At 45.3% G+C, this 24117-nt stretch overlaps 12 protein-coding genes across 12 annotated transcripts; 8 read left to right on the top strand and 4 right to left on the bottom strand.

The window, feature by feature from the left end:
• Positions 1-711: 711 nt before the first annotated feature.
• Positions 712-3816, top strand: PICMEDRAFT_31062 (hypothetical protein; the record flags this gene model as incomplete). Its single annotated transcript, XM_019162674.1, has 3 exons — positions 712-948; positions 1012-1774; positions 1880-3816. The coding sequence occupies 3 exons, from the start codon at positions 712-714 to the stop codon at positions 3814-3816; spliced, it is 2937 nt and encodes a 978-aa protein (XP_019018831.1).
• A 90-nt stretch (positions 3817-3906) lies between these two features.
• PICMEDRAFT_71756 (hypothetical protein) lies at positions 3907-4896 on the bottom strand (the record flags this gene model as incomplete). The annotated part of the gene is made up of 1 exon (XM_019163998.1): positions 3907-4896. One exon carries the CDS (start codon positions 4894-4896, stop codon positions 3907-3909), a length of 990 nt encoding a protein of 329 aa, XP_019018832.1.
• A 399-nt stretch (positions 4897-5295) lies between these two features.
• On the top strand, positions 5296-7125 carry PICMEDRAFT_15634 (hypothetical protein). The gene has a single exon (XM_019160899.1). The coding sequence runs from the start codon at positions 5361-5363 to the stop codon at positions 7038-7040; it is 1680 nt and encodes a 559-aa protein (XP_019018833.1). The 5' UTR covers positions 5296-5360; the 3' UTR covers positions 7041-7125.
• A 311-nt stretch (positions 7126-7436) lies between these two features.
• On the top strand, positions 7437-10769 carry PICMEDRAFT_30808 (hypothetical protein; the record flags this gene model as incomplete). Its single annotated transcript, XM_019162657.1, has 2 exons — positions 7437-9378; positions 9427-10769. The coding sequence occupies 2 exons, from the start codon at positions 7437-7439 to the stop codon at positions 10767-10769; spliced, it is 3285 nt and encodes a 1094-aa protein (XP_019018834.1).
• Positions 10770-10964: 195 nt separating this feature from the next.
• Positions 10965-11450, top strand: PICMEDRAFT_31955 (hypothetical protein; the record flags this gene model as incomplete). Its single annotated transcript, XM_019162733.1, has 1 exon — positions 10965-11450. One exon carries the CDS (start codon positions 10965-10967, stop codon positions 11448-11450), a length of 486 nt encoding a protein of 161 aa, XP_019018835.1.
• Positions 11451-11553: 103 nt separating this feature from the next.
• On the bottom strand, positions 11554-12687 carry PICMEDRAFT_31465 (hypothetical protein; the record flags this gene model as incomplete). The annotated part of the gene is made up of 2 exons (XM_019162702.1): positions 11554-12403; positions 12557-12687. 2 exons carry the CDS (start codon positions 12685-12687, stop codon positions 11554-11556), a joined length of 981 nt encoding a protein of 326 aa, XP_019018836.1.
• Positions 12688-13024: 337 nt separating this feature from the next.
• On the top strand, positions 13025-13585 carry PICMEDRAFT_71760 (hypothetical protein; the record flags this gene model as incomplete). The annotated part of the gene is made up of 1 exon (XM_019163999.1): positions 13025-13585. One exon carries the CDS (start codon positions 13025-13027, stop codon positions 13583-13585), a length of 561 nt encoding a protein of 186 aa, XP_019018837.1.
• Positions 13586-13634: 49 nt separating this feature from the next.
• On the bottom strand, positions 13635-15569 carry PICMEDRAFT_58122 (hypothetical protein; the record flags this gene model as incomplete). Its single annotated transcript, XM_019163282.1, has 2 exons — positions 13635-15139; positions 15248-15569. 2 exons carry the CDS (start codon positions 15567-15569, stop codon positions 13635-13637), a joined length of 1827 nt encoding a protein of 608 aa, XP_019018838.1.
• A 227-nt stretch (positions 15570-15796) lies between these two features.
• On the top strand, positions 15797-16939 carry PICMEDRAFT_21273 (hypothetical protein; the record flags this gene model as incomplete). The annotated part of the gene is made up of 2 exons (XM_019162191.1): positions 15797-15986; positions 16098-16939. Coding segments are annotated over 2 exons (1032 nt in total), but the record flags the coding sequence as incomplete, so codon positions are not given.
• Positions 16940-17056: 117 nt separating this feature from the next.
• Positions 17057-19645, bottom strand: PICMEDRAFT_27671 (hypothetical protein; the record flags this gene model as incomplete). The annotated part of the gene is made up of 2 exons (XM_019162507.1): positions 17057-19111; positions 19259-19645. Coding segments are annotated over 2 exons (2442 nt in total), but the record flags the coding sequence as incomplete, so codon positions are not given.
• A 523-nt stretch (positions 19646-20168) lies between these two features.
• On the top strand, positions 20169-22055 carry PICMEDRAFT_10691 (hypothetical protein; the record flags this gene model as incomplete). The annotated part of the gene is made up of 1 exon (XM_019159707.1): positions 20169-22055. One exon carries the CDS (start codon positions 20169-20171, stop codon positions 22053-22055), a length of 1887 nt encoding a protein of 628 aa, XP_019018841.1.
• Positions 22056-22490: 435 nt separating this feature from the next.
• On the top strand, positions 22491-23960 carry PICMEDRAFT_15637 (hypothetical protein). Its single transcript, XM_019160900.1, has one exon. It carries the CDS (start codon positions 22567-22569, stop codon positions 23836-23838), a length of 1272 nt encoding a protein of 423 aa, XP_019018842.1. The 5' UTR covers positions 22491-22566; the 3' UTR covers positions 23839-23960.
• Positions 23961-24117: the final 157 nt, after the last annotated feature.

Below are 24117 nucleotides of genomic sequence, written 5' to 3' on the forward strand. Positions count from 1 at the left end.
AACTCTACCAACAACAAGTTCACACCCTCTCTTGATTTTTCCAGTAACAACAGCACAACTAGTGGAGCCAAACCAGCAAGTTTTTCATTTGGAAATACAGGTAACACTCAGCAAACAGGCTTGAATGTGGGAACTACATCAAATTCGGGCGGAAATACGTTTAGCAAGCCGGCTCCTGCTCTAAACTTTAATAACAACAATTCAGGCTTCAGTTTTGGAAACAACAATGCGACAAGTTCTAATCCCACGAAACCTTCACTTTTTGGTAATAGTTCCACTAACCCAGCCTTTGGCGGCACAATGCCTGGTTTGGGACTGGTGCAGACACAATCTCAGCCACAACCTCAACCTCAACTTCAAGTTCAATCTAATATGACGCAACTGGGTGCACAAAATACAACTCACAACTCTTCTCCTTATGGAATAAATTTTATGCAAAACTCTACCGCAGCAATGCCAAAAGCATTGACAAGCTCATTATCTGAAGATAGCACAATCAAGTTGAAGAGGAAAAGAACAAATTCAGAATCTTCCTCCATAGGTGAGAAGAAAGACAACAGAAGTGTATCATTAGTAGGTCGAATTGTTGATTCTTTTAAAACCCCAAGTAAGTATTCCGTTGAAAGTATGAGTGGTTTATTTTCTTCTACTAGAAACCTGGCTCACAATCAATCTGTTCAACAGGGTGTCAACAACTCTGAATCCCAAGCGATGAATTACTCAACTTGGCTAGGATTAGATATACCCAAAATACCTGCTTCTAAAAGTGAATACAGACGGTTAGTTATTAGAAATCCAAGGGACGCGTTTTTGAAGTATGACGAGATTGATGCTAACAGTGTGCTTCTTGCGAAAGGAGTAGATTTACAGTTCAACTCAGCAGAGATTGCCAAGCCTAAATCAAACTCAAGGAAAGTTGTTGATGAGCTGAAACCACCATCTAAACGTGTCAAATCAAATATGAATGAAACCTCAGACCTTACTTTTTCTAGGCCTTTATTTGAGCAGCAGAATAGTGATGAAGCCAAAGGTGAAGCTGAATCTTCAGATCAAACTCATAAAATTGAACTGAAGGCAGAAACCACCGAATCTGATTACTGGTGCACTCCATCTATTTCAGACCTATCGAAGTTGTCCTCACTTGAGTTAACTCATGTGCAAAATTTTTCTGCAGGTAGAAAGAATCACGGGAACTTGATGTTCAAATATCCTGTTGACCTTACAGCATTTGAAGGACGCTGGGACAGTTTGTTGAGTAGAACAATTGTTTTCCAGAATCGGATTTTACAAGTCTATCCCGATGAAGCTGAAAAGCCATCACAAGGCAATGGGTTGAATGTTCCAGCTGTTATCACTCTTGAAAATGTTTTCCCAAAAAAGTATGATCCAAAACATCCTAATTTTGAGTTGCTTGAGCGTCACATAGAGAGACTAAAGTCGGCACATGGTATGAAATTTATCAGCTTTGATTCTTTAACAGGTAACTACGTGTTTGAGGTTGAGCATTTTTCCATTTGGGGAATAATTGATGAAGAGGAAGACGACCCTGAAATAGTTGCCAGGTGGCTTAAACAGCAAGAACTAGAACAAAACAATGAGAAAAGGAAACATGAACTTCAAATCAACGCCTTGGAAAAAATTGCAGGATATGGTCAGCCTGGCGATAACTGGAAAAGGAAAAAACCTGATTTCGGTCTAATCACACCCGGTGCAATCGACTTCAATAAGCAAGAAAATGAGATTGATGACGATATTTTGATACCTAACAATGAAGGTGATGCTAATGATCAAAATATATTACCAGATGGGAATGATGATGCAATGGTGGATGCATCTGTACCTTTTGGTTTGTCAGAAGCTAATCATGCGAACAATGAAGGAGATGCGTTAGAATTGCTGAAAACCAGCCCGCATTTGGATGACATTGACGATTTGGTTGAGATCCGTGCCTATGAACCAGAAGTTAAAGATGTAGATATGCAGTTCATTCGTCCTAAAACAGAATTGGCTATTAGTGACAACTGGGATGAGCAACTGTCATTATCGAACGGATTCTTCTCAGTGTTCAACCGAAATTTAGATCAACGGCATAACGCTAAGCTTAATCCAAAACACGTTGGTGAGTTGATCTTCGGAGATAAAGATGTCTCCAAGTTGAAGAAAGCGGCCATTGAACCACCTTTTAACTTCGAAAATAGTTTGCATTACCAGAAGTGCTTACAAGCAGAAATGTTTGAAAGTGAATTTACTTTAAGAAGTAACGGTTTACCCCAAGTTGTTGAAAATCTTGAAATATCGTTACATATTCCCTTACTAAGTTTTGAGAACAGCAGCGATTATAATTTTTGGGAACTTCTATCCATTATTTATGATGATAGCTATCTCAAGTCATTTCTCAGTTCCCAGTTAGTGGAAGAATGTGAAAACTTGAAGCCAAAGTTGGAGTACATACAAGGATTGAAAAGAAAAGAACTTCTATGCAGATTTTTGCAGAAACTGATTTTACTCGATCTCGAATCTAACTTTGGTTCAAGTGTTTTTTCCAGAGACACTTTAGATAAGATATATCATTTTGTTTGCACTGACAAGCTTGCAGACGCAATTCAGTATGCGGTTAATACAAAGAATAACCATATAGCCGTTCTGTTGACTATGTTGGACTCAGATGATAGTACAGTTCACAAACTAGCAAAATCGCAGCTAACTGTATGGTCACAAGAATTAGTAGGATTTATTCCGTCAAGCATTTTGAAAATATACAAATTATTATCAGGTGAGATTTTAAGCAAAGAACACATAGATCATCTAGAAGGGTTGACATGGCCAGTGGTTTTATTTTTGATGATAAAATTTGGTGACTCCAATAAACCATTGAATGAGACAATTAAAGAATTTGTACATTATGCAGAGAAAACAGGTATCTCGAGATTACCAATTTTCCAGACACATTTCACGATTTTGAAAATGATGAACTCGAGCAGAGACGTTCTTGCTACTTTTGATGTCGAGCTGCAATTCTTATTGATGAAACATTTAAAAAAATTTATTCAATTTACAGCTGAAGAATTTGACATCATTATCCAAAAGTTTGCCGAAAAGTTAGAGAAGAAGGCAATGACAAAAGAAGCTTCTTTTGTTTTGGAACATTTGAATAATGATGAGATAGCTAAGGACAAAATAACAAAATTGTTTTACAACAACGTCTCAAACCTTGGCTTTTTAGAAAATGACAAAAAATTAAATGAACTCCACGAAATTCTGCACATTCCTGATACGCTGCTACATGAAGCACGTTCAGCTGAGTATAGTAATCTTGGAAAGTTTTACAAGAGCACGCTGGAATTGATACTAGCTGGAAATCTATGCAAAGCGCATGACCTCACGTTGGAAAAGGTTGCGCCTGAAATCATTATAAGGAATGTTCCAAACGAGCTTGATCGACTCTCGAGATTGGTGGAAAAATTTTCAACATTGAGTGTATCAAAAGTGGGATCTGCCGTATACGGTGACTATATCAAGATGATAGCACTCTCCGGCGCCGTGGATGATGATTCCAACGATTACAATGCGAAGAAAGAGAAGCTAAGATTTGCGTTTGACAGTGTTTTGAATGGTATAACATCTCTTGCTGATACCAACCAAACTGTGAAAGTTGCTAAAACTATAATGATTAAAAAGCTAGTTAGTGTTGCTTTCAAGGAAGAGATTAACATAGATGCAGAGCAGTTTTTACGTTTAGAACTACCAGAAAGTGAAAAGAATTACTTGGAGGCGAAATTTGATAATCCAGATGGAAAGAAGCTACTCACTAATTAGCACCTTTGAGCGATAGGAGAGGCTAGTATATTATGTATTATGTAACAATTAAGTCCTACATCTTTGTAGTTAACTATAAGTAACGCATGGCTAAAGCTGTCCTTCTATTTCGTCCCTTAACGATTCAACAACCTCCAATATTGCATCTGAGGCTGGACTTTCAGGATATAAATCAAAGAAGCATTCACCACTGTCGCAGACTCTACCTATTCTAGGATCTAATGGAACGCTACCCAAAAATTTTATATTCAAGTCCTTCGCAAGTTGTTCACCACCACCGGTTGTAGGCTTGAAGATCCTTGATTCATTACCACAGCCTGGGCACACAAACCCAGACATATTTTCCACCAAACCCAAAACCTTTATTCCTGCTTTCTTACAAAAATCTATCTCTTTCCTGACATCTAATAATGCGACCTCCTGCGGGGTCGTGACCACCAATGCGCCATCAATCCCTACTTCTTTCATATACGTTGTCACACTCAAATGCTCGTCGGTTGTACCTGGTGGTGTATCAATCACTAGATAATCTAACTCTCCCCAATCGACATCTTTTAAGAATTGCTTTATAAGTCCGCTCTTTTTAGAGCCTCTCCAAATGATAGCTGAGTCTTCGGATGGAAGCATGAACTGAATAGACATCATTCCAAGATTATCGGACACATACACTGGAGTCCATCCAGAATTTGAGGCATGAACAGATTCATTTGTTGCTGCACCAAGCATTTTTGGAAGTGAAGGGCCGCATATATCTAGATCCATTGCGCCTATTTCTAAATCTTCGTCGGATGCTAATGCCCAACAGAGCATCGACGTAAAAGTAGATTTACCAACACCTCCTTTTCCAGAGAGTACCAGTATTTTATGTTTTATAGAGCCAAGGCGTTGTGATATCAATGGTATATCTGGATCAGGTCCTTTCGGTAGAGATGTGCATATATCTTTGTTATCACACGTCTGGCATGCATCGGCACTACCTGCTTGTTCCGACTGTGGTCCAGGGCAATGTTCAGGCTCCTTGCTATTGAGCTCTGGAAGCTGTTCTCTGTTTTCAGGCGGTGGCGTTTGTAAAGAGGTCATAAACTTAATGCCCGGTTCGTCCGTTAACTGATGTGAAACTATTCAATGCTTTTTCGTTTTAGTATCGCAAGATGGCAATATTATTAATAAGTGGATATATCGGAGAATATGATCAAAGAAAAAAAACCAAAATCTTCAAAGGATATGTTTGTAAAAGATTGGTACCTTTTCTGCAAATAAAACAAAGCGTATAAATTAATACTCAAAGAATACTATATAGCAGGAAAGAGCTTTTTGGTTTACCAGGGCAAACATTGCATGAAATAATAAAATAAAAACGTGCCAGTCAGAAAAAAGCAAAAAACATGACCGCTCTATTTTTTTATCTTTTTAGTCCTAGTAGATCGTTAGCCGAGAGTACCTTAAAAGAGAAGCTATTTTCTTCGCCAGAATACACAACGGACAAAAGTGCAAGTAGATGGAGCAGTAGAACATTGATAAATTTCAAGCACTTTGACTCAGGTATGCCTTCTGAAAACACGCCCCTTGTTGGTCCAGATGTGCCAAGACAGCGCCCATTTGTTGATGACGACTTGGTGGACCCTATAAGTCCGTATGTTGTTAGAGAAGGATCCGAAATACACGGAGGGGGACGGGCCGACGAAATGATGATGCCCAGATTGCATCGGTCAAAGACTTTCTCGGAAACACTGAACCCGGATCCATCGATGTCGTTGCCCGTGAGTGTGAATAACCCGCTGAACCTCGGGAGGAGGCTTAGTGTTTTTCCAGGTAACAATTTCGATGAATTGTACAAAAGAGTTGACTCCTTGAAACTTATGAGACCGTTTCGTTTAATTGGACATGTGATGCGATTAGTGGACTGGGAAAACTACAGACTGTCGGACGAAGAAATTGGGAAACTCAAAAAACGTCAAGTGAAGGATTTTTATAGTACACAGAACGATTTGATCGATAGATATGAGGACATTGACATGCTTCTGGACACGGGAATCCAGCTTCAAATGATACAGAACTATGCAGACAATACCTCTACCGACTCGTCTTTTAACAACACTGAATCTGATGGTGATGATGATGAGGTTGACGTGGAAGATCAAACGTTGCTCCCTCAAAAGAATGACTGTTTGACTGTTCCTATAAGTTCGAAGAAAATGAAGAAGAAGTTTAGTGCTGATACTGAAATATCAGAGACTTCGAAAAGTACAAGGAAAAAGCGCCATATACTGCCTTCAGCTGTCCCAGGTAACATTGACTTGGAAGGGGCCAAGATCTTGGGCTCTCCGCACCAGTCGTCCTCAGCTATCGTACAATATGCTATTTATTTCAATTTCTTTTTGAACGTGGTTTTATTGGCAGGAAAAATTGTCGTGGTTTACTTGAGTGATTCTTTGTCACTTGTTGCCTCATTGGTTGATTCTGCGTTGGATTTTTTGTCGACATTGATCATTTTCATTGCCAACAAGTATGCCATAAAAGCGTCATCCAAGTTTCCCGTTGGAAGAAAACAACTAGAGCCAATCGGGGTACTCATTTTTTCTGTGATTATCATTCTTTCTTTTTCACAAGTGTTAATCGAATGTTTGAAACAGCTTTTGGCTAGTGGAGCAGACAAGGAAACGGTGACGTTAACAAAAACCGCCATTGTCATTATGGTTGGTACGATCAGTACGAAGTTCATTGGTTATGAGCTATGCAAAAATATCAACAACTCTTCTGTTCAAGCTTTGGTGGAAGATGCCAAGACAGATATAGTTTTCAACGTCTTTTCGTTGATTTTTCCTGCTATAGGTGTTTTCCTGGACATTTGGTGGTTTGATCCATTAGGTGCAACGCTGTTGTGTTGTTATGTCATAGTGCAATGGTGGATGATCACGTTTGAGCACATTGATCATTTGAGTGGATCGAATGCGCCAAAAGAAGACTATCAGCAGGTGTTGTACATGATCGTACGTTTTACCGACGAAATAGCAAAAGTTAAGAACTACAGGCTGTACCATATGGGAGATCAAGTTAATGCAGAAGTCGACATCGTTCTACAGAACCCAGAGATGTCGCTGAAGGACTGTCATGATTTGGGAGAATCGTTGCAGTATGCCATCGAGACCCTTCCGTATGTAAACCGGTGTTTCGTGCATATAGATTACAAGGTGCGTAACTATGTCGGACACCTTAACGGGTAAGCTATAAAGTCATGTCTTAAATATCTAAATAATAATATGTACACTTACGTTATTTTTGAACGAATATATTCCAAGCATAAAGGAAACCTTGACGAGAGAGTCCGTCCAGACACGAAAAGAGACACGAAATGTAGTAGAACGTAAAACGTGTATGGTGAAAATTGGTGGCAGTGCGAGGGTTTTGCAATGACGAAGAAGTTTCATTTGTCTCTGTCTCCAACAAGCTCCTCTCTTCTCTCTTTTCCATTCTTGGGTCTTTGTGACAGAGGCTCTAGGCACAATTGCAGCTTAGTAGCAAGTATTTCTTTTACAGAGATGGATCCAAAGCAACAGGTTATGCAGCCAGTACAAGCGGAAATGGCCTTGATGGAAGTCGATGATCCACTCAGCGAGTATATGACACGGATCCAGACTTATCCAGGAAAAAAGCACGCACAGTCATGGACGCCTGAAGAGATCAGGAAACACTATTTTGTGGGAGATGAAAAGAAAAAGTTTGATGTGGAAGCCACAGCAAGAAGGTTCAAGTACTTGTTCTCCTTAACACCTTTGTTTAAGCATTTTCTCCAAGTTAAAGCGTCGAAGGACGACCGGTTCGCACAGGTCATGAACATTGTTGAGAATGGAACTAGCAACGGTGCAAACGGAGCCGCAGCATCGGCAGCAGATCATAGAAGAAGAAGGACAGAAAAAGAGGAGGATGCTGAGTTGTTGAAAGAGGAAGAAGATGAAACAGATCCGGCAGTACAAGATTTGGAACAAGAGGGAGAATTCACCGATTCCGGGTATGAGTTCTCGCAATCTCCTAGGTACGTCAATGGGTCATTACGTCCATACCAGATCCAAGGTTTGAATTGGCTTGTTTCCTTATTCAGCAACGACTTGTCTGGAATTCTAGCCGATGAGATGGGTTTGGGTAAAACCTTACAGACCATCTCCTTTTTGGGATATCTTAGATACATTAAGGATATAAAAGGTCCTCATATTGTGATTGTTCCTAAATCAACGTTAGAAAATTGGCAAAGAGAGTTTGCGAAATGGACGCCCGAAGTTAGGACGTGTGTATTAACAGGAGACCAAGAAGTTAGAAACCAAATCATCAAGGAAAATGTTCAAACCTGTCAATTCGATGTGTTAATCTCTTCTTACGAGATTGTCATCAGAGAGAAATCTGTATTGAAGAAGATCAACTGGCAGTACATCATTGTTGATGAGGCGCACAGATTGAAGAACGAAGATTCATTGTTGTCACAGATCATCCGTATGTTCCATTCCAGGAATAGGTTGTTAATCACAGGTACCCCATTGCAGAACAACCTTCATGAATTATGGGCGTTGTTGAACTTTTTGTTGCCGGATGTTTTTGCCGACTCTACCACATTTGACGACTGGTTCTCAAAGGATGAGGAGGCTGCGAGCGAGCAGGCCCAAGAGGACCAGGATAAAATTGTCCAGCAATTACACCAGGTATTAAAGCCATTCCTTTTGAGACGTATCAAGAATGACGTTGAGAAATCTCTTCTACCAAAGCAAGAGCTGAATGTCTATGTTGGCATGACGCCAATGCAAAGGAAATGGTATCAGAGTATTCTTGAAAAAGACATTGACGCTGTCAATGGTGCCAACGGGAAGAAGGAGAGCAAGACAAGGTTGTTGAACATTGTGATGCAATTGAGGAAATGCTGTAACCATCCATATCTTTTTGAAGGAGCAGAGCCGGGTCCTCCCTACACTACAGACGAGCATCTAGTTTACAATTCGCAGAAAATGCTAGTTTTGGACAAGCTTTTAAGGCGTTTACGTGAGCAAGGGTCCCGGGTGTTGATCTTTTCGCAGATGAGTCGTATGCTAGACATCTTAGAAGATTACTGTGTTTTCCGTGAGTGGGGGTATTGTCGGATTGACGGACAGACCGAGCACTCGGACCGTATTGTTGCCATCGATGAGTACAACAAGCCGGACTCCGAGAAGTTTGTTTTTTTGTTGACCACGAGAGCCGGTGGGTTGGGTATCAACTTGACGAGTGCGGACATTGTTGTCCTCTTTGACTCGGACTGGAACCCTCAGGCCGATCTACAGGCAATGGACCGGGCACATAGAATCGGTCAGAAGAAGCAAGTGAAGGTTTTCAGGTTTGTCACTGAGAATGCGATCGAGGAGAAGGTCTTAGAGCGTGCGTCCCAGAAGCTCCGGTTGGACCAGTTGGTCATTCAGCAGGGCCGGGCCGGGGTCAGCGGTGGAGCAGACAAGAAGAGCTCTACGGCGTCCAATAAGGACGAATTGTTGAACATGATTCAGCACGGTGCTGCAGAAGTTCTCATGAACGGCAGTACCGGCGGTGCCGGCGGAGCAGGTGCTTCTGGTGGTGCTGGAGGTGCTGGCGGAGCAGACAAGCAGGAGCTGGACGACGACGAGTTGGAGAGGATCTTGGCGAAGAGCGAGGAGAAGACGGGCGAGTTGAAGTCGAAGTTTTCGAAGCTCGGGCTTGACGACCTCCAGAACTTCAGCAGCAACAACGAGTCTGTGTACGAGTGGAACGGGAAGAACTTCCAGAAGAAGGAGTTCAAGGGCGCCGGGGGCGACGGCGGCGCAGGCAACGGGTTCGGGTTCAACTGGATCTCGTTGGCGAAAAGAGAGCGCAAGGGGAACTACTCGGTGGACGGGTACTACCGGGAGGTGTTGCAGACGGGGAACCGCGGGAACCCGAAGGACGCCAACGGAGAGCACTCTGCCAACGGCGGCGGCAACGGCGGCGGCACGGAGATCCGGCCGCCGAAGCACCTTGTCCTGTACGACCACCAGTTCTACAGCGACGAGTTGCACGAGTTGCACGAGCAGGAGTGGGCGTACTACAAGCGGATCTGCAAGATCGGCGCCCGTGCGGACGGCCGGGGCAGCAGCAAGCTCAGCGACGAGGACGTTGCCGTGGAGCAGGCGCTGATCGACCACGCCCGGCCCTTGCTCGAGGCGGAGGAGCAGCGCAAGAAGGACTTGCTGGCACAGGGGTACGGCCACTGGACCCGGCGGGACTTCTTTGCCTTTGTGGCCGCCAACGCCAAGCACGGCCGCTACGACCTCGAGGCCATCAGCGCCGACTTGGACGACAAGACCTACGAGGACGTGGTGGCCTACAGCAGCAAGTTCTGGACCAGCTACCGCGACATCGAGAACTACGAGCGGTACCTGGGCCAGATCGAGGCGGGCGAGGAGAAGCTGCGCAAACTCGCCATGCAGCAGGAGATGCTGCGCCGCAAGGTGTGCAGCTACCGCTACCCGCTGCGGGACATGGAGTTCAAGCTTCCGTACACGGCGACGGCCAAGCGGGAGTGGAGCGGCGCCGAGGACCGCTGGCTTGTGGTGCAGATGCTGCGTGTCGGGGTTGGCGCCGACGACCTGGCCGAGCATCTTTTCAACGAGATCCAGTACGGGAACAGCGTTGGCGTGGAGCTGGACCTGTGGCTGCAGTCCCGCAACCCGCAGGAGATTGCCCGCCGCTGCCAGACTCTGCTGGGGGCCATTTGCCGCGAGCAGGAGGCCAAAGCCAAGCTGAAGGCTGCGGCGAAGGCCAAGGCGCAGGCCAGGGCCAAGTCGAGAGCCAAGCCGAGAGCCAAGACGACGCCCAAGGCCAAGGCCAGGGCAACGGCCAAGCCCCGAGGCACGGGTTCGTCATCACGGACCGGGAAGTCCGGGTCTAGGGCGCGGCCGAGGGCGCGGCCCGGGCGCCATTAGTAAGAGGCGGCGGGGGCGGGGCGCGCGTTTGCGGGCAGGACGGGGCCGCGGAAAGGTATAAGAAGGGCGCCAGACAGCGGAGATGGGCCCCCCTGCACAGCGAAGGGAGGCTCCGTGGGCAAGAAGATGCAGAGAAGCGTAGCCACAGCCACACGAGCATTCTCAGCAACAGCAGCAAAGCCAAGCACCAGCATCATGTCCAAATTCTACAGCTTCACGGCCACCGCCAACAACGGCACGCCCTTCCCGCTCGCGGACCTCAAGGGCAAGGTTGTGCTCGTGGTGAACACGGCGTCCAAATGCGGCTTCACCAAGCAGTACGCAGACTTGGAGGAGCTCTACAAGAAGTACCACGAGCAGGGGCTCGAGGTGGTGGGGTTCCCCTGCAACCAGTTTGCCGGGCAGGAGCCCGGCTCGTCGGAGGAGATTGCGCAGTTCTGCAAGCTCAACTACGGCGTCAGCTTCCCCATCATGCAGAAGATCGACGTGAACGGCGACAAGGAGGACCCGCTGTACGCGTGGTTGAAGGCCGAGAAGCCCGGGCTCCTTGGCTTCAAGGGCATCAAGTGGAACTTCGAGAAGTTTCTTGTGGACAAGGAGGGCAATGTGTACCAGCGCTACTCGAGCATTAAGAACCCGGCCTCGCTTTCGGGCGACGTGGAGCTCTTGCTCAAGAAGTAGGCGGTTGCGCCCGCGCGTCCCGGCGTTTTCTCCTTCTGTACTAATGTCTGTCTATCTAGTTAATTAATTATCTATCTACCAAGCTATACCCCAAGACCCGGCCTCACTCCCCCGTCCGCACCGCCGGCTTCGAGAGCAGGTGCCCCATCTTCTCCACCTTGGTGCGGAGATACCCCTCCACCTCGCGGCTCGACACCCCGCCCGTCCCGCCCGTCCACGCCAACGGCACCATCGGCACCCGCTCCCGCACATGCACGAGCCGCCGCTTGCCCTCCACCGCGATGATCTTGTCCGGGTTGTTGGTCAGGAGCCGGATATCCGCCAGTCCGAGATCCACGAGGATCGCCGTCGCCATTCCGAAGCTCCGCTTGTCCGCCGGGTGCCGGAGCAGCAAGTTCGCCTGCACCGTGTCCGCCCCCAAGTCCTGCAAGTTGTATGCCTTCAACTTCTCTCCGAGCCCGATCCCGCGGCCCTCCTGCCGCAAGTACACTATGCACCCGTGGCCCTCCAGTCCCATGAGCCGCCCGGCCTCGTCAAACTGCTCCCCGCAGTCGCACCGCGCGCTCCACGCCGTCTCCCCCGTGTAGCACTCGCTGTGGATCCGTACCAGCGTGGGCTGCGTCCACGTCGTGCCGGCCTCCACCACCAGGTCGCCCGTGGCCTCGTCGAAGCGCAGCGCCGCCCCCGTCGCCGCGTCCCGGTCTGCGTCCCGCCGGCCGGGCGTCAACTTGCCCACGTAGGCCCCACGGATCATGCGGTCGGCCTGCGTCTCGCCGGCGCGCCGCCGGTACAAGGACCGCGACCGCACGTCCTCGCCAAACACTATGGCCAGGTGCTCCTTCTTGTCCATGTCGTTGGAGTAGAGGTGGAGGAAGATCTCCGGGCCCTGCGTGGTCGGGATGCGGGCCCGGGCAATGCACTGCACCGCGGGAAGCACGTCCGGCAGCAGCCGTCTCTTCTCCTCCGCCTGCGGGATGTAGTGGAAGGGCGACGCGGCCCTGGCGGCGCCGGCACCCTCCGTGGCCCGGAGCGTGTTGACGGCGCTCCGCACGCCGTCTGGATGCGTGGTGGTCGACGGCGGCGACAGCGCCGACGACAACTCCAACAGGCTGCTGTTGCCGTCGCCGTCGCCGTCGCCGTCGAGCCCCAGCGCCCGGGCCTGCTCCTCGTTGGACACCGTCGGCGAGATGATGGGCATCGTCTCGAAGATGTCCTGTGTGATGTGCTCGTGTGTCATCGCTGTGCTGTGTTGTGCTGTGTTGTGATGTGTTGCGGTGTTGCAGACGGTGTGTGTTCTGCGCCGTGACCCACCCCACCCCCTCCTCCACATCGCCCCGCAGAAAAGCACCCTCTTGTGCTCTTATACTCTCCGCCGCCTCGCCTCATGTCCTCGGCCGCCCTGCTCACCACCACCTCCTTTTTCCACCCTCGCGTCTCTCCCGGAGCTGACTAATCTGACAGCCGCTGACTTATTCTGCCGTCTCCGTGCCCCTGCGTCTCTCCTCGCTCACAGCACCCCTCCTCCACCGCTGGCCACGACCACCACCACCACCACCACCACCACCACCATTACCATGTCCGAACAGCCTCCGCCTGCCCCCGCTGCACAGAAAAACAGACTCTTGGGCATCGGCATCTTCGCCGCCGCCACCGTCGGACTCTTCCTCTACGCCCGTGCACGTCCCGGCAAGGCCACAAAACCCATCGTCTTCCCCGGCGAAACAGGCGCCGCAGGCACCCCCGGCAACGGACGGGTCTTCCAGACTATCTACTCTCCAGAGGAGTTTGAGCTGCTCCTCAGCTCCCCGTCCTCCTCCCGCGGCACCCTCTTCGCCACCTTCGTCCGCCTCGGAGAAGGCCCCAGCAACTCCATGGCTACCCACATGTGGGAGATCGTCCGCAGCATCGACAAGCCCGAATACACCAGCACCGTCTGCGTCGAGCTCGCCGGCGGCCGCAACGACGCCCTCGTCTCCAAGTACTTGGTCAACACAGTCCCCTCCGTCCTCGCCTTGAAGAAGACCCTCCCCTACGACACATACACCGATAAGGGCGTCGGCAACAGCAACACCCCCATCGACGACGTCGACAAGGAAAAGCTGCGTGCCTGGGTCCTCGAAGTCCTCAGCAAATGAGCGGCCTCACACTGTTTTTCCTCTATACCTCTATTATACCTCTATATCTCTACTTCTCTTGCTGCTTCTTGAGCCGGGCCTCGATCGCACGGAACCTCTGTTCTCGGAGCACCTTCATTCTCTGCATCTCCGACAACCCGCTCAACTTTTGCTCCTCCGTAACACGCACAACCCCAGGGCCTCCAAGAACTTTCCCTCGGCCCTCTCTGCTACTCTCGGCACTCTTGAAACTCTCCACCACAGAATCGTGCTCCTCCTTCAGCTTCTGCCTCTCCTCCTCCTCTCTCGTTTCCTCTTCCTTCTTCGACGCAGCCTTGGCCTCGGCAGCCTCATCCTTACTCATGCTCCTGCCGATGTGCGTTTCCTTCCACTCAATCCCACACTCCTCCCCAAGAATCCCTCGGGCCACTCTAAAAGAGTATCGTGTTTCAACATCTCCGGCAACCTCGTACGCCGTCTTACCTATCGCACTGACAACGGTTGGATCGGCATGCAGTTGCACCAGCAAGATCTGGACCATAAACGCATACCCTTTCCTCGACGCATAATGGAGCGCTGTCGGAGTAAGCCTGTATGCTTCCTCCGGTTGTAGCTTCGAGTTAACCTCAAACTTGCCCTTGTTCTTTTTCATGAACGACAAAAGCGCAGGTGCTTTCGATTTCTTCAATAAAGCAATAAGCTCATTTGTGAGGTTCACCTCCTCACTATCCTTCTCGTCCTCACTCTTCTCATCCTTAGACTTTTTCATCATCTCTTCCCGTTTACGCCTCTTCTCTACCTCACCCTTTTCTATACTTGGAACATCGATAACTTTCAAGTATGACAGCTCACACCATGCTCTTTTCAGCTCCATCGTCGTAGGTCTCTTCGTCGCAAATGGAATCATCTTCACTCGCTTGTCTCCCGTCTTGATGATCGCCTTTGGATCCTTGCCATCTCGCACAATTAGCCCTGTTCCCCGGGCATTCTTGCCACCTTTACCAGACCCTCTAATGAATATCGAGCTACACTGATCAATCAATGGCTTCCATTCGTCCATTAACGTTTCAACATCTTTGCCTAAAGCCTGCTCATTATATCTTCTGAGTGTACTACCGGCAGAATTGGCCTTGCCTTTAGCATCATCCATGGCACTCTGAGACCCACCCTGTTTACGACGAGTCGTATATCTGTGGAAAGTCTTGTGCGCAAGTAACCTCACAGACTGTAACTGTAACTCCGTAGTAGTCCCCTTGTTACCCTTTGTAGAATGTGGCAAATGTGAAATGATTGCACCGGCAAAATGTCCCGAGGAAAGCATAAAAATAGCGGATATCCCGGATTCAATAGGGTCCTTAGGCATAGGATTACTTGAACCAAAACTTGTGCTCTTCAAGGCCGCTAATGGGTCAAAATTCGGTGAATCAATCGCATTGATTACCGTCTTGTATACCCCAAAGCATTTCCCAGTCTCAGTTGTAGATAGTAATGCAGAGTTAAATAAAATCATAGGAGATTTTGTAGTCATGAAACTTAGGGTAGATTCATAATTCTCTTCATTCAGATTACCATTCTCTTTGATCACACTTAACTCCGTTAAATCATCACTATCATTATCAACATATCCTGTCTCTGGTTCTGAATCTGTCTCATTCTCTGATTCCGAGACTTCAGATCCCGAACCTTTTTCCTCCTTTTCTTTACTTTTCGTATCATCATCGCCATCGTCCTCCTTGGTTTTGGAAAGTTTGAGATTAGTTAACGTAGAAACGATTAGGCCTGTGTTGCGGGGTTTCGGTTGTACAATCATGGGCTTGTTTTCTAATGTATCTGTAATACTCTGAGCCTTTGCATCTTCGATCTCGTCTTTCCTGCGCTGAAGAAACTCCTTCTCAGTCTTCTGTTCAAATGTGATGGAGTCAAAGTAGAGAGTTCTGAGTGATTCCAAAATCGACTCATCCAAGTTATAAATGTACCTCTTAGCGTATGGAATCTCTACTGACATTTTATATCTATAATTTTTTATCTACTGGTAATAGAGTCAATTGATATCGAATTCCTCGAAGAAACGGTGGTAACAGACAATCGTCAAAATTCAAAATGGTTTTTTTTTCAGACATCTTCAACTTTCTCTCTCCCTTCCTTTTCTAACCCGCTTCGCCTATTGCTTCTTTAAATATTATCTTTATTTCTCAAAACTGCGTGCAGAGAATTATGACTCACAGTTTATCAAGAGAAGCACTATTCAAGACAAATTCTCCTCCTTGTTGTTTAAGAATCAATCCATTGGATCCATCAATTGTTTACTTTGGTACATACACATTAATTGAAGGTAACAACAGAAAAGGTTCTATTGAAATATGGAGAATAGGCAAGAAAAAGGACGTTGATTCATCGTTTTCTACAGACTTTCCTGACGATGGTGATGTATCGCCTGATAATTTACCAATATTGGGGACATGTCTAAAAGTTATACCCACACATGGTGCAGTATTAGATATAAAAATTGACCCCAAGTCGATTCACTCTATAGACTCTTCATTACTATTAGCAACTGCAAGCTCTACGGGGAACATTACTTTTTGGAAAATTGAAAAAGATGATGGTACTGCATTTATAGAAGTTGCAGATGTGCAGTTGTTCCCTGAAGCTACATTGAGATCGGACGAAACACTAATTACATCAATAAATTTCCATTCAAACAAAAACTACTTGGTATTTACGGCTACTTCAGGTGTTGTTGGCTATTATGATTACGAAAGCCCAACCAAATTTCCAGAAGAATCATCAGTGAGATTCTTTGGTTCAGAACATTCCCTTGAAGCTTGGTTTGCGGACTGGGGTCATCATGGACTTTTAGATAATGTTGTGTTCAGTGGGGGAGATGATGCCAAGTTGATCGCTCATGATATTAGAGAGCCGATGGCAATAATGGAAACCAGTCGTATTCATGATGCAGGGATAGTATCCATACTCACAGGAAGGCAGAGTTGGGGTGAGAAAGTCACTGATCAATTCGTTATATGGACAGGTGGTTATGACGATAATCTCTGTGTTTTAGATTTACGTGCTGGTTTAGGGAGCACAGGTGGTAGTCTGATCCCTGGACTGCCACCAATAGTAAGAGAAAAACACAATCTTGGAGGAGGAGTTTGGCGAATGATTCCATCCCCACATACTAATGACTCTAGAGTTATGACATGCAACATGTACGATGGGGGTAGAGTTCTCTCATATAACGAACAAACGGCACAACAAGTTGAGGTTGTTGGTAATTATAAAGGAGAACATTCAAGCATAACCTACGGTGGCGATTGGGTTGGTGATAAAATAATTAGTTGCAGCTTTTACGATAACATAGTACAAGTATGGAATGGTGGATTTTGAATGGTTCATAAAGATTATTGAACCGATTAGATATATAGCGTAAGCTAAAAAATGCCTGAAATGAAATGTCATTTCCTCAAATGACCCACTCAGAAAGTATCAATATTTTCCAAATACAAACGAAACTAATGGTTTGGCCTTATCTTGTTCATTAAGCAGTTTGTTAAGCACAGCATCGTCTGTTCTAAAATCTCTATTTGTTGCCGACACTGGATTTAAATGCTTGTACCCCTTCATACAGCGTCTCAATTGCTGTTTTTTCATATCTAACGCATCTTCCTCTTCCACCTTATAGTGATCAGCAAATGTTAATGCTGACACAAATTTCATAACCTCAACTTTACGCTGAGAAGTAAAATCCGGTTCTACTTCTGCTTCTGCTTCTGTTTCCTCATTTTTCTCCCTCGGGCACGAATCATCAATCGACGTAATGCCATCACCTTTACATTCGCACATCATCATTTCATGGGTATTAGAGTAGTCGTGATTCTCCACTTTATCAAACTGTACGGTGAAAATATCCTTCAACTCCGAGCGATCAAATAATTCTTTTTCACCTCCTCCTTGGTCGACAAAGCGATCACTTAAATCTTGTTTGGCTAATTGCCTTTGAAAGATCTTCTCATCGATGCACCCGTTTGTTAACAGTCTGTAAATTTTCACTTCCCGTTTTTGTCCGTCTCTATGTATTCTTGCAATCGCTTGAAGATCAACTGCGGGATTCCAATCATTATCATACAATACAATTCTCGATGCACCGACGAGATTCAATCCAATTCCCCCAGCTTTGGCACTCAAAAGTAGTGCGAATACTTTATCAGGGGACGACTTATTGAATCTATCCACAAGCTTACTTCTTTCATTCGATGCAGTAGATCCGTCAAGTCGTAGAAACACAAGATTCAACGATCTAAACAATGATTCGATGATGTCCAAAGTTGCTGTGAAATTGGATACAATGACCACTTTTTCCTCTCCATCTGAGTGCAACATTCCAAGAAGTTTAATCAAAACCAATAACTTGCCGCTTTTGACTTTTTTTGACAATTGTTTCCTGAAGTTTACATCGTCAAGTGAATCTGAATTTCTTTCGCAAACCTCAAGAAAAAAGCTGTCATCCTTTAATAGCGAGGGAGAGTTGCATATTTTCCTGAACGTGTTTATTAAGTTGAAGGCGCCACCTGTAGCAGAACTGGAAACAGATTCGTCTAACTCTATCAGACTCTTAAACTTTTTCGTTTCGATCACAGTTTTTAATAATTGAAGTTGAAGTGGTGTTGGTGGGACGAGGATAATATAATCTGACCTCTTGGGTAGATACTTAGTCAGTTCGAGGTTAGATCTTCTAAGTATAAAATTATTAGTCTTGTCAACTAGTTCTTTGGATTTCTTTTTTCCATTCTTGATGAATTTCTCATTTCTGCAGTTCGGGTCTCTCGAGTCTAGAATTGGCTTGATAAATTCCTTCTGAAAAGTTTTCAGGTCGCCAAAAATTCCAGGATTGGTAAAATTTGCCATTGTATAGAATTCAACAAGATCATTCTGGATCGGCGTTCCTGATAGTAAGATTCTCCGCCTTATATTAAAGCTTTCAAGGGTTTTCATGGTTTTGTTCTCACTGTTTTTGAGACGGTGGCCTTCATCGCAAACTAAGAGATCGAATCTTATACCTGAAAGTAAATCGGACATGGACTGCATTTTTTCATAACCCATTATCATCACCTGATAAACATTATTTCTGCCAAAGAGCTCAACATCCTGCTTCTCATTCTGATATTTGTTGCTATTAATTGTTAAAACGTTCAAACGGTTTAGTCCCAACCATTTTGAGAATTCGCTTTTCCAGTTATTGACTAAAGAAACAGGACAACATATTAAGACCTTGTTTATTGTAGGTTTTTGACCAGCAATTGGAGACTGTCTTAAAAGGGTCCATATTAAAGTTATAGTCTGTAGAGTTTTCCCTAAGCCCATTTCATCTGCTAGGATTGCACCCCTCATATCAGGCGATTTGAGTCCCATCAAACATGAGTATAAAAATTTGACTCCTTCACGTTGATGGAGCCTCAACTTAGATGATATCGAAGGATCTACCACTACCATTCGTGGCTTTTCGGACGCGTCTATGCTTTTGGGTAAATCTGGCATAAACAAGGGATCCTCAACATTGGAAATATCATAAAGCGGAGCATCAGGTGCAACTATTTTTCTAGATTGGTAAAGGCCAGAGGAACTTATGGTTTTTGGGTAGGTGGCGGCATTGTCTTCATCAGACTTATTCTCCTTCTCAATACTCTCCCTTTGAACTGATTTGTCATGTGTGAAATCATTGAACTGTATCATATCAGGTGAAGGTTGCCTAACTGCTTCTGCAATCAAGGGGGATTTGAAAGTGGAAGGTTTATGGGCCCTTATAACAGATTGAGGAATATGTCTTGGTGTACTTGACAAGTTCAGCTTGGGCACCTTTGAATGGATTATTTCGTCATCCAACTCGAATTCAAAGCCAGAGCATTTGAAGCAACCTTTAAAAATTACCCTGTCTGCATCTTTGATTCTGCCTATGACAATATCGTCCTCGTTTCTAATTGTAGCAAAATTAGTTGATGAATTTAGTGACAGAACCGCATCACCTTCCCATGTCTTGTTCTTCTTGGTAGTGAATTTCCGGTACAAAACATTGTATTTAGAAATATTGGTACTGCTGCTACTTCTGCTGCTGTTATTTGTATTGCTGCTAGCTTTGTTAGTATTGTTGTTGATGTTGCTGCCGATGCTGCGTGCAGGTCGCTGAGCCGTTGGCGACGCCAACAAAGACGTGTTTTGCAAACTTTTCTGCGATCGTGCTGAAAGGGGTCTTTTTCTGTACAGAGTGAAAGGAGTGTTTAGGTTCATAGTGTCAAGCTTGAACGTGAACGACACGTCTGTCTTATCTGCAACACCTGGTCGGTGTAGGAATCCAGTCAAATTCCTGCCCCCCAAGTCTGTTGGAACCACGCAATGCATAGAAAAGCAGGTGCGGTTTGTTTGTTTTTTTTCTCGTTTGTTGTTGTTACTGCCTGCTGCGAGAATACGCAGCTGTGCTGTTACCGCTTTAGCTGTTGTTAATGCTATTGCTCGTGTCTGCCTACAATGTTGCCGTCTGCAGGGGGAAGCGAAGGAGCATTATATCTAAAGCACTCACAACTCTACGCAAACTCACGCCTGCCATCGGGCCATGTCCAATATAGCCAATACAGCTGATAACTCCGGTTCTGCTCAAGTCACGCTAAGGGTAAAATCGGATACTACGACAAATAATAATAAGAGCAGTAATTTTAGTAGTTACAATAACAAGAATAATATAAGTGGTTTTTCTACTAAAGATAACACCCCGCTAAGCAAAGGAAAAGAGCAGGCAGAAATAGCGGGTAAACCTTCGAATACTTCCAGTATGGGTTCATCAGCATTAAAAGAGCCCAAGACGCCGTCTCTATCGAAAAGCGCCACATTCACGTCTCCCTCGGTGGTGGTTCTACCTGAAACGCCGGAACGTGTACCACGTCACATACAGGATCTGGAGGACACACCTCTTTTGTCTCCTCCTAATGCATCTTTGAGCACACATCTACTTTCAACGCCTCAAAAGCGTAAGGGCAGTAGTGGCGGTAGCGGAAATAACGGTAGCAGCAGTAACAATACTGACTTTTACACTCTTTTGAAATCACCTGCTGTGCGTACAGAAGATAACAAATTGAAAAGGCATTCCATGGAATTATTCGGCATCACCAGCGGAGCGAAATCGCCTGAACAACTGCCTAGAGAATGGGATAATGAGCATCTTCTCAAATCCCCTCGAAGAGATTACAAAGAAATCAGGAAAATATCAGAGAATTTGAGGACGAGGTTAAATTATGCAAATGTCAAAGTTCAACATGGATGGTCCAACAAGTCGATAGGTGAGTTGGAGCATTCTTTAGAGGAAATTGCAACCAATCCGCAACGGTCGGCACAACTCAACAGCAAAAACTTAGAAGATTTTTGGAATTTGCGTACTGACAATTTACCAAACAAAACTGACATCAATAACGAGAATTCGAACCCTTCTTTGCAGGCTAGCCCGGGACAATTCGCTCATTCTCCACGCAGAAGAAGGAGGTCTTCTTTCGTTGCTAACATCCGATTAGATGAGGTTGCCAAAAGAGGATCTAAGGGGTCACCAGACTTGTCGTCAAATCCTGAGTTTCTGCCTGTCAGTATGTCACAAGCAAGCTCTGCTGCGACAGCGCAGTTAAATCCGCCCACAACTTTAGCTGAATTACAAACGTCGCCTTTGAGAAAACCTGAATCTTTGACTAAAATAAATAAAGAGAAGGAAGACGGAAAAACCGGCCTATCTGTCAGCACCAAACCAGCAGACTCCCTTGAACAGGATGCTATAATGTCATTGATATCACTCTCATCACCTGTGAAGTACACAGCATCTGGATCTTCTCTATCGCCCTCTCCACCACAACATTCTGGATCGCCAACTCGGCCTGGACATGGGAGACTGCTGTCACTGACAGGTATACCAAGTAAGAGATTACCACCATTACCTCCTACAATGCAACCACCATTATCAGCGCCTGGTGCCATGAGCAGCACTAGTGATAGTGGGATATTGCCATTTGACAGATCAAAGGAAAACCGTTACATATTGCCGAGCCCTCCAAAGTTTGAGAACCATGGATTGGGAATGATCAATGTAAATTTGAATATGAATACGAATATGAATATGAGCGAGAACAGAGGTCAAACTACAAATGTGGGTTTGAGCACAAACAAAAGTTCGGTAAACAATTTTGATGATCGAAACGAAACAGATGATGAAACTACAGAGGATGAAATCATTGAAGATGACGAAGTGGTTATTACTGACCGCGTTGTGCCCATGATGCAGACAGAAAAAGATAATATCGAGGAGCATCAGCGAAGTCGAAGTAATAGCAGCAGTAATGGTAGTGGCGGGGGTAGTATTGGGGTTAGTAGTAGCGGAGGTAGCAGTGGTGGGAATCGAAATAGTAGCATATTTCGAGCCACGAAATTTGATGGGGTTAAGATGACATCCAAGAAGAGCGGGTAAACGAATCATCCTTTTTTAAGCCAGTGCATTTCTCAAAACCACAACTGCATCATCTTTATTTTGAAATTGGTTTCAGTCAGAAAGAAAACCTTAATCTAAGTATATTTTCAATCTCAAACTCTGTATTGGTTTGAGATCTAATTTTTAGCTTTCCCCGTAACTTTTTTCTGTTTTTGAATGTGCTCCTGAGTTGGATATGACAGCCATGGATGATGGTGGCACTTCTGAGGTTGATCGCATAACTCCTGGTCTCGAAGGTTAGTAATTTGAGAATTTTTGTCACATTTTTGTCATACTGTGGATCATCCGATAAGACGTCGGGACTTCCTAATCTGGTAGCTTGCCGCTCTCATATATCTCAGCCGCAAATTTCATATGGGTTTAAATACTCGGCTATTCATCCTATCACAATATGGTACCAAACTACACACTCTCGTCTGTTTGATGCCTTCGTTAGTATTTGTTTATTGATTGCGAAAACGAGAGGCACACGAAACAGCAAACGTTGAAAATGGTTTGGTCGTCAGCTCTACAAGTTCTTGCTCTCACCTTTGTTGCAAGTGCTGCCCCAGCTCCAGTTGCAGCACCACATGCTTTAATTCCTGCCTTTCTGTCCACGGTGATGGAATCCAGTGAACAGCTGGGCCTTTTACTGGGGGAAGAATTAGAAGACAAATTTGAAAAAGATGAACTCGATGCTCAGTTTGCACTTTTTCAAAAAAACCCTGAATTATTTAAGCTTCACAAAAAACTGGTGAATATTGAATCCATCAGTGGTAACGAAGTTTCTGTGTCAAACTACCTACAAAACTACTTGAGTCAGCTAGGACTTGGTTTGGAATTAGCAATAGATGAAACTGGTAAGAATATTTACGCCTACGGAAGTGAAAATGGTAGTACGAAAGTGCTGCTAACATCACATATAGACACTGTTCCACCTTACATCGATTACTTTGTCCAAGAAACTGAAGATGGTGATGTGGAAATCCATGGAAGGGGCTCGTGTGATGCTAAGGGATCTGTTGCTGCGCAAATCATTGCAGCCAAAGAACTTTTAGAAGATGGAATAGTGACAACTGATGATTTAAGTTTGTTGTTTGTTTTCGCTGAAGAAGTTGGTGGTGCTGGTATGAGAAGCGCCAACTCCTACCTAGTCGAAGAGGGTATCAACTGGGATGCGGTTATCTTTGGAGAACCAACTGAGAATAAACTTGCCACCGGTCACAAGGGTATATATTTGGCAAAACTTGAGGTCTTTGGTGTTGCAAGTCACTCCGGTTATCCAGACATGGGTATCGATGCAGATAAGATCATGATCGAAATAATGCATGAGTTGGAGACGTACAACTGGCCAACATCGGAATTATTGAACTCGACTACTCTCAATATCGGTATGTTTGGTGGTGGTACTGCTGGAAACGTCATTTCTCCTTACGCAGAATGCACCATTTTAATGAGAACTGCAGTCGACGCAGATGAGATCGATACGATTGTTCAAAGCATCGTTTCCAAGCACGAGTCTAAAGCTAAAGACTTAAAGCTTGATGTCCGAGTTACTGACGATCCAGTTTCCTTAGATTACGAGGTTGATGGATTTGAAACAATTATCGCCTCTTACTCAACTGATATTCCAAACTTAAAGCAGAGAGGTTTTAAAAGATACTTGTACGGTCCTGGTTCAATTTTAGTAGCACATGGTGATCATGAATACGTCACTGCATCAAGTATGTTGCAAGCCGTTGAAGATTACAAGAAGTTGGTTCTGTACTCTTTGGGCAAATAAACGTTCCGATGAGAAGTAAAACCACTACTCGAGATATAATTTATATAATGTAACTCTCCAAAATCAATCTCAAACAATGAAAGAGTAACATATCTACCTCGTTAAGATTATTAAATGTTTTCCCACTCATATATCCGATGCAGGTGTGAATACAAGCATAAGACTCAAACTGGGGACGGCATGTAAAACCAATTGCTCTTCCAGCGGGCGGTCTCGTTAAAACGACGGACTTTTCTGTAACGCGATAAGCATGCAGAACAGTCCATCTGGAGAGTACCT

This window comes from Pichia membranifaciens (assembly GCF_001661235.1).
Source record: "Pichia membranifaciens NRRL Y-2026 unplaced genomic scaffold PICMEscaffold_2, whole genome shotgun sequence".
NCBI classification, from domain to species: Eukaryota; Fungi; Ascomycota; class Pichiomycetes; order Pichiales; family Pichiaceae; genus Pichia; species Pichia membranifaciens.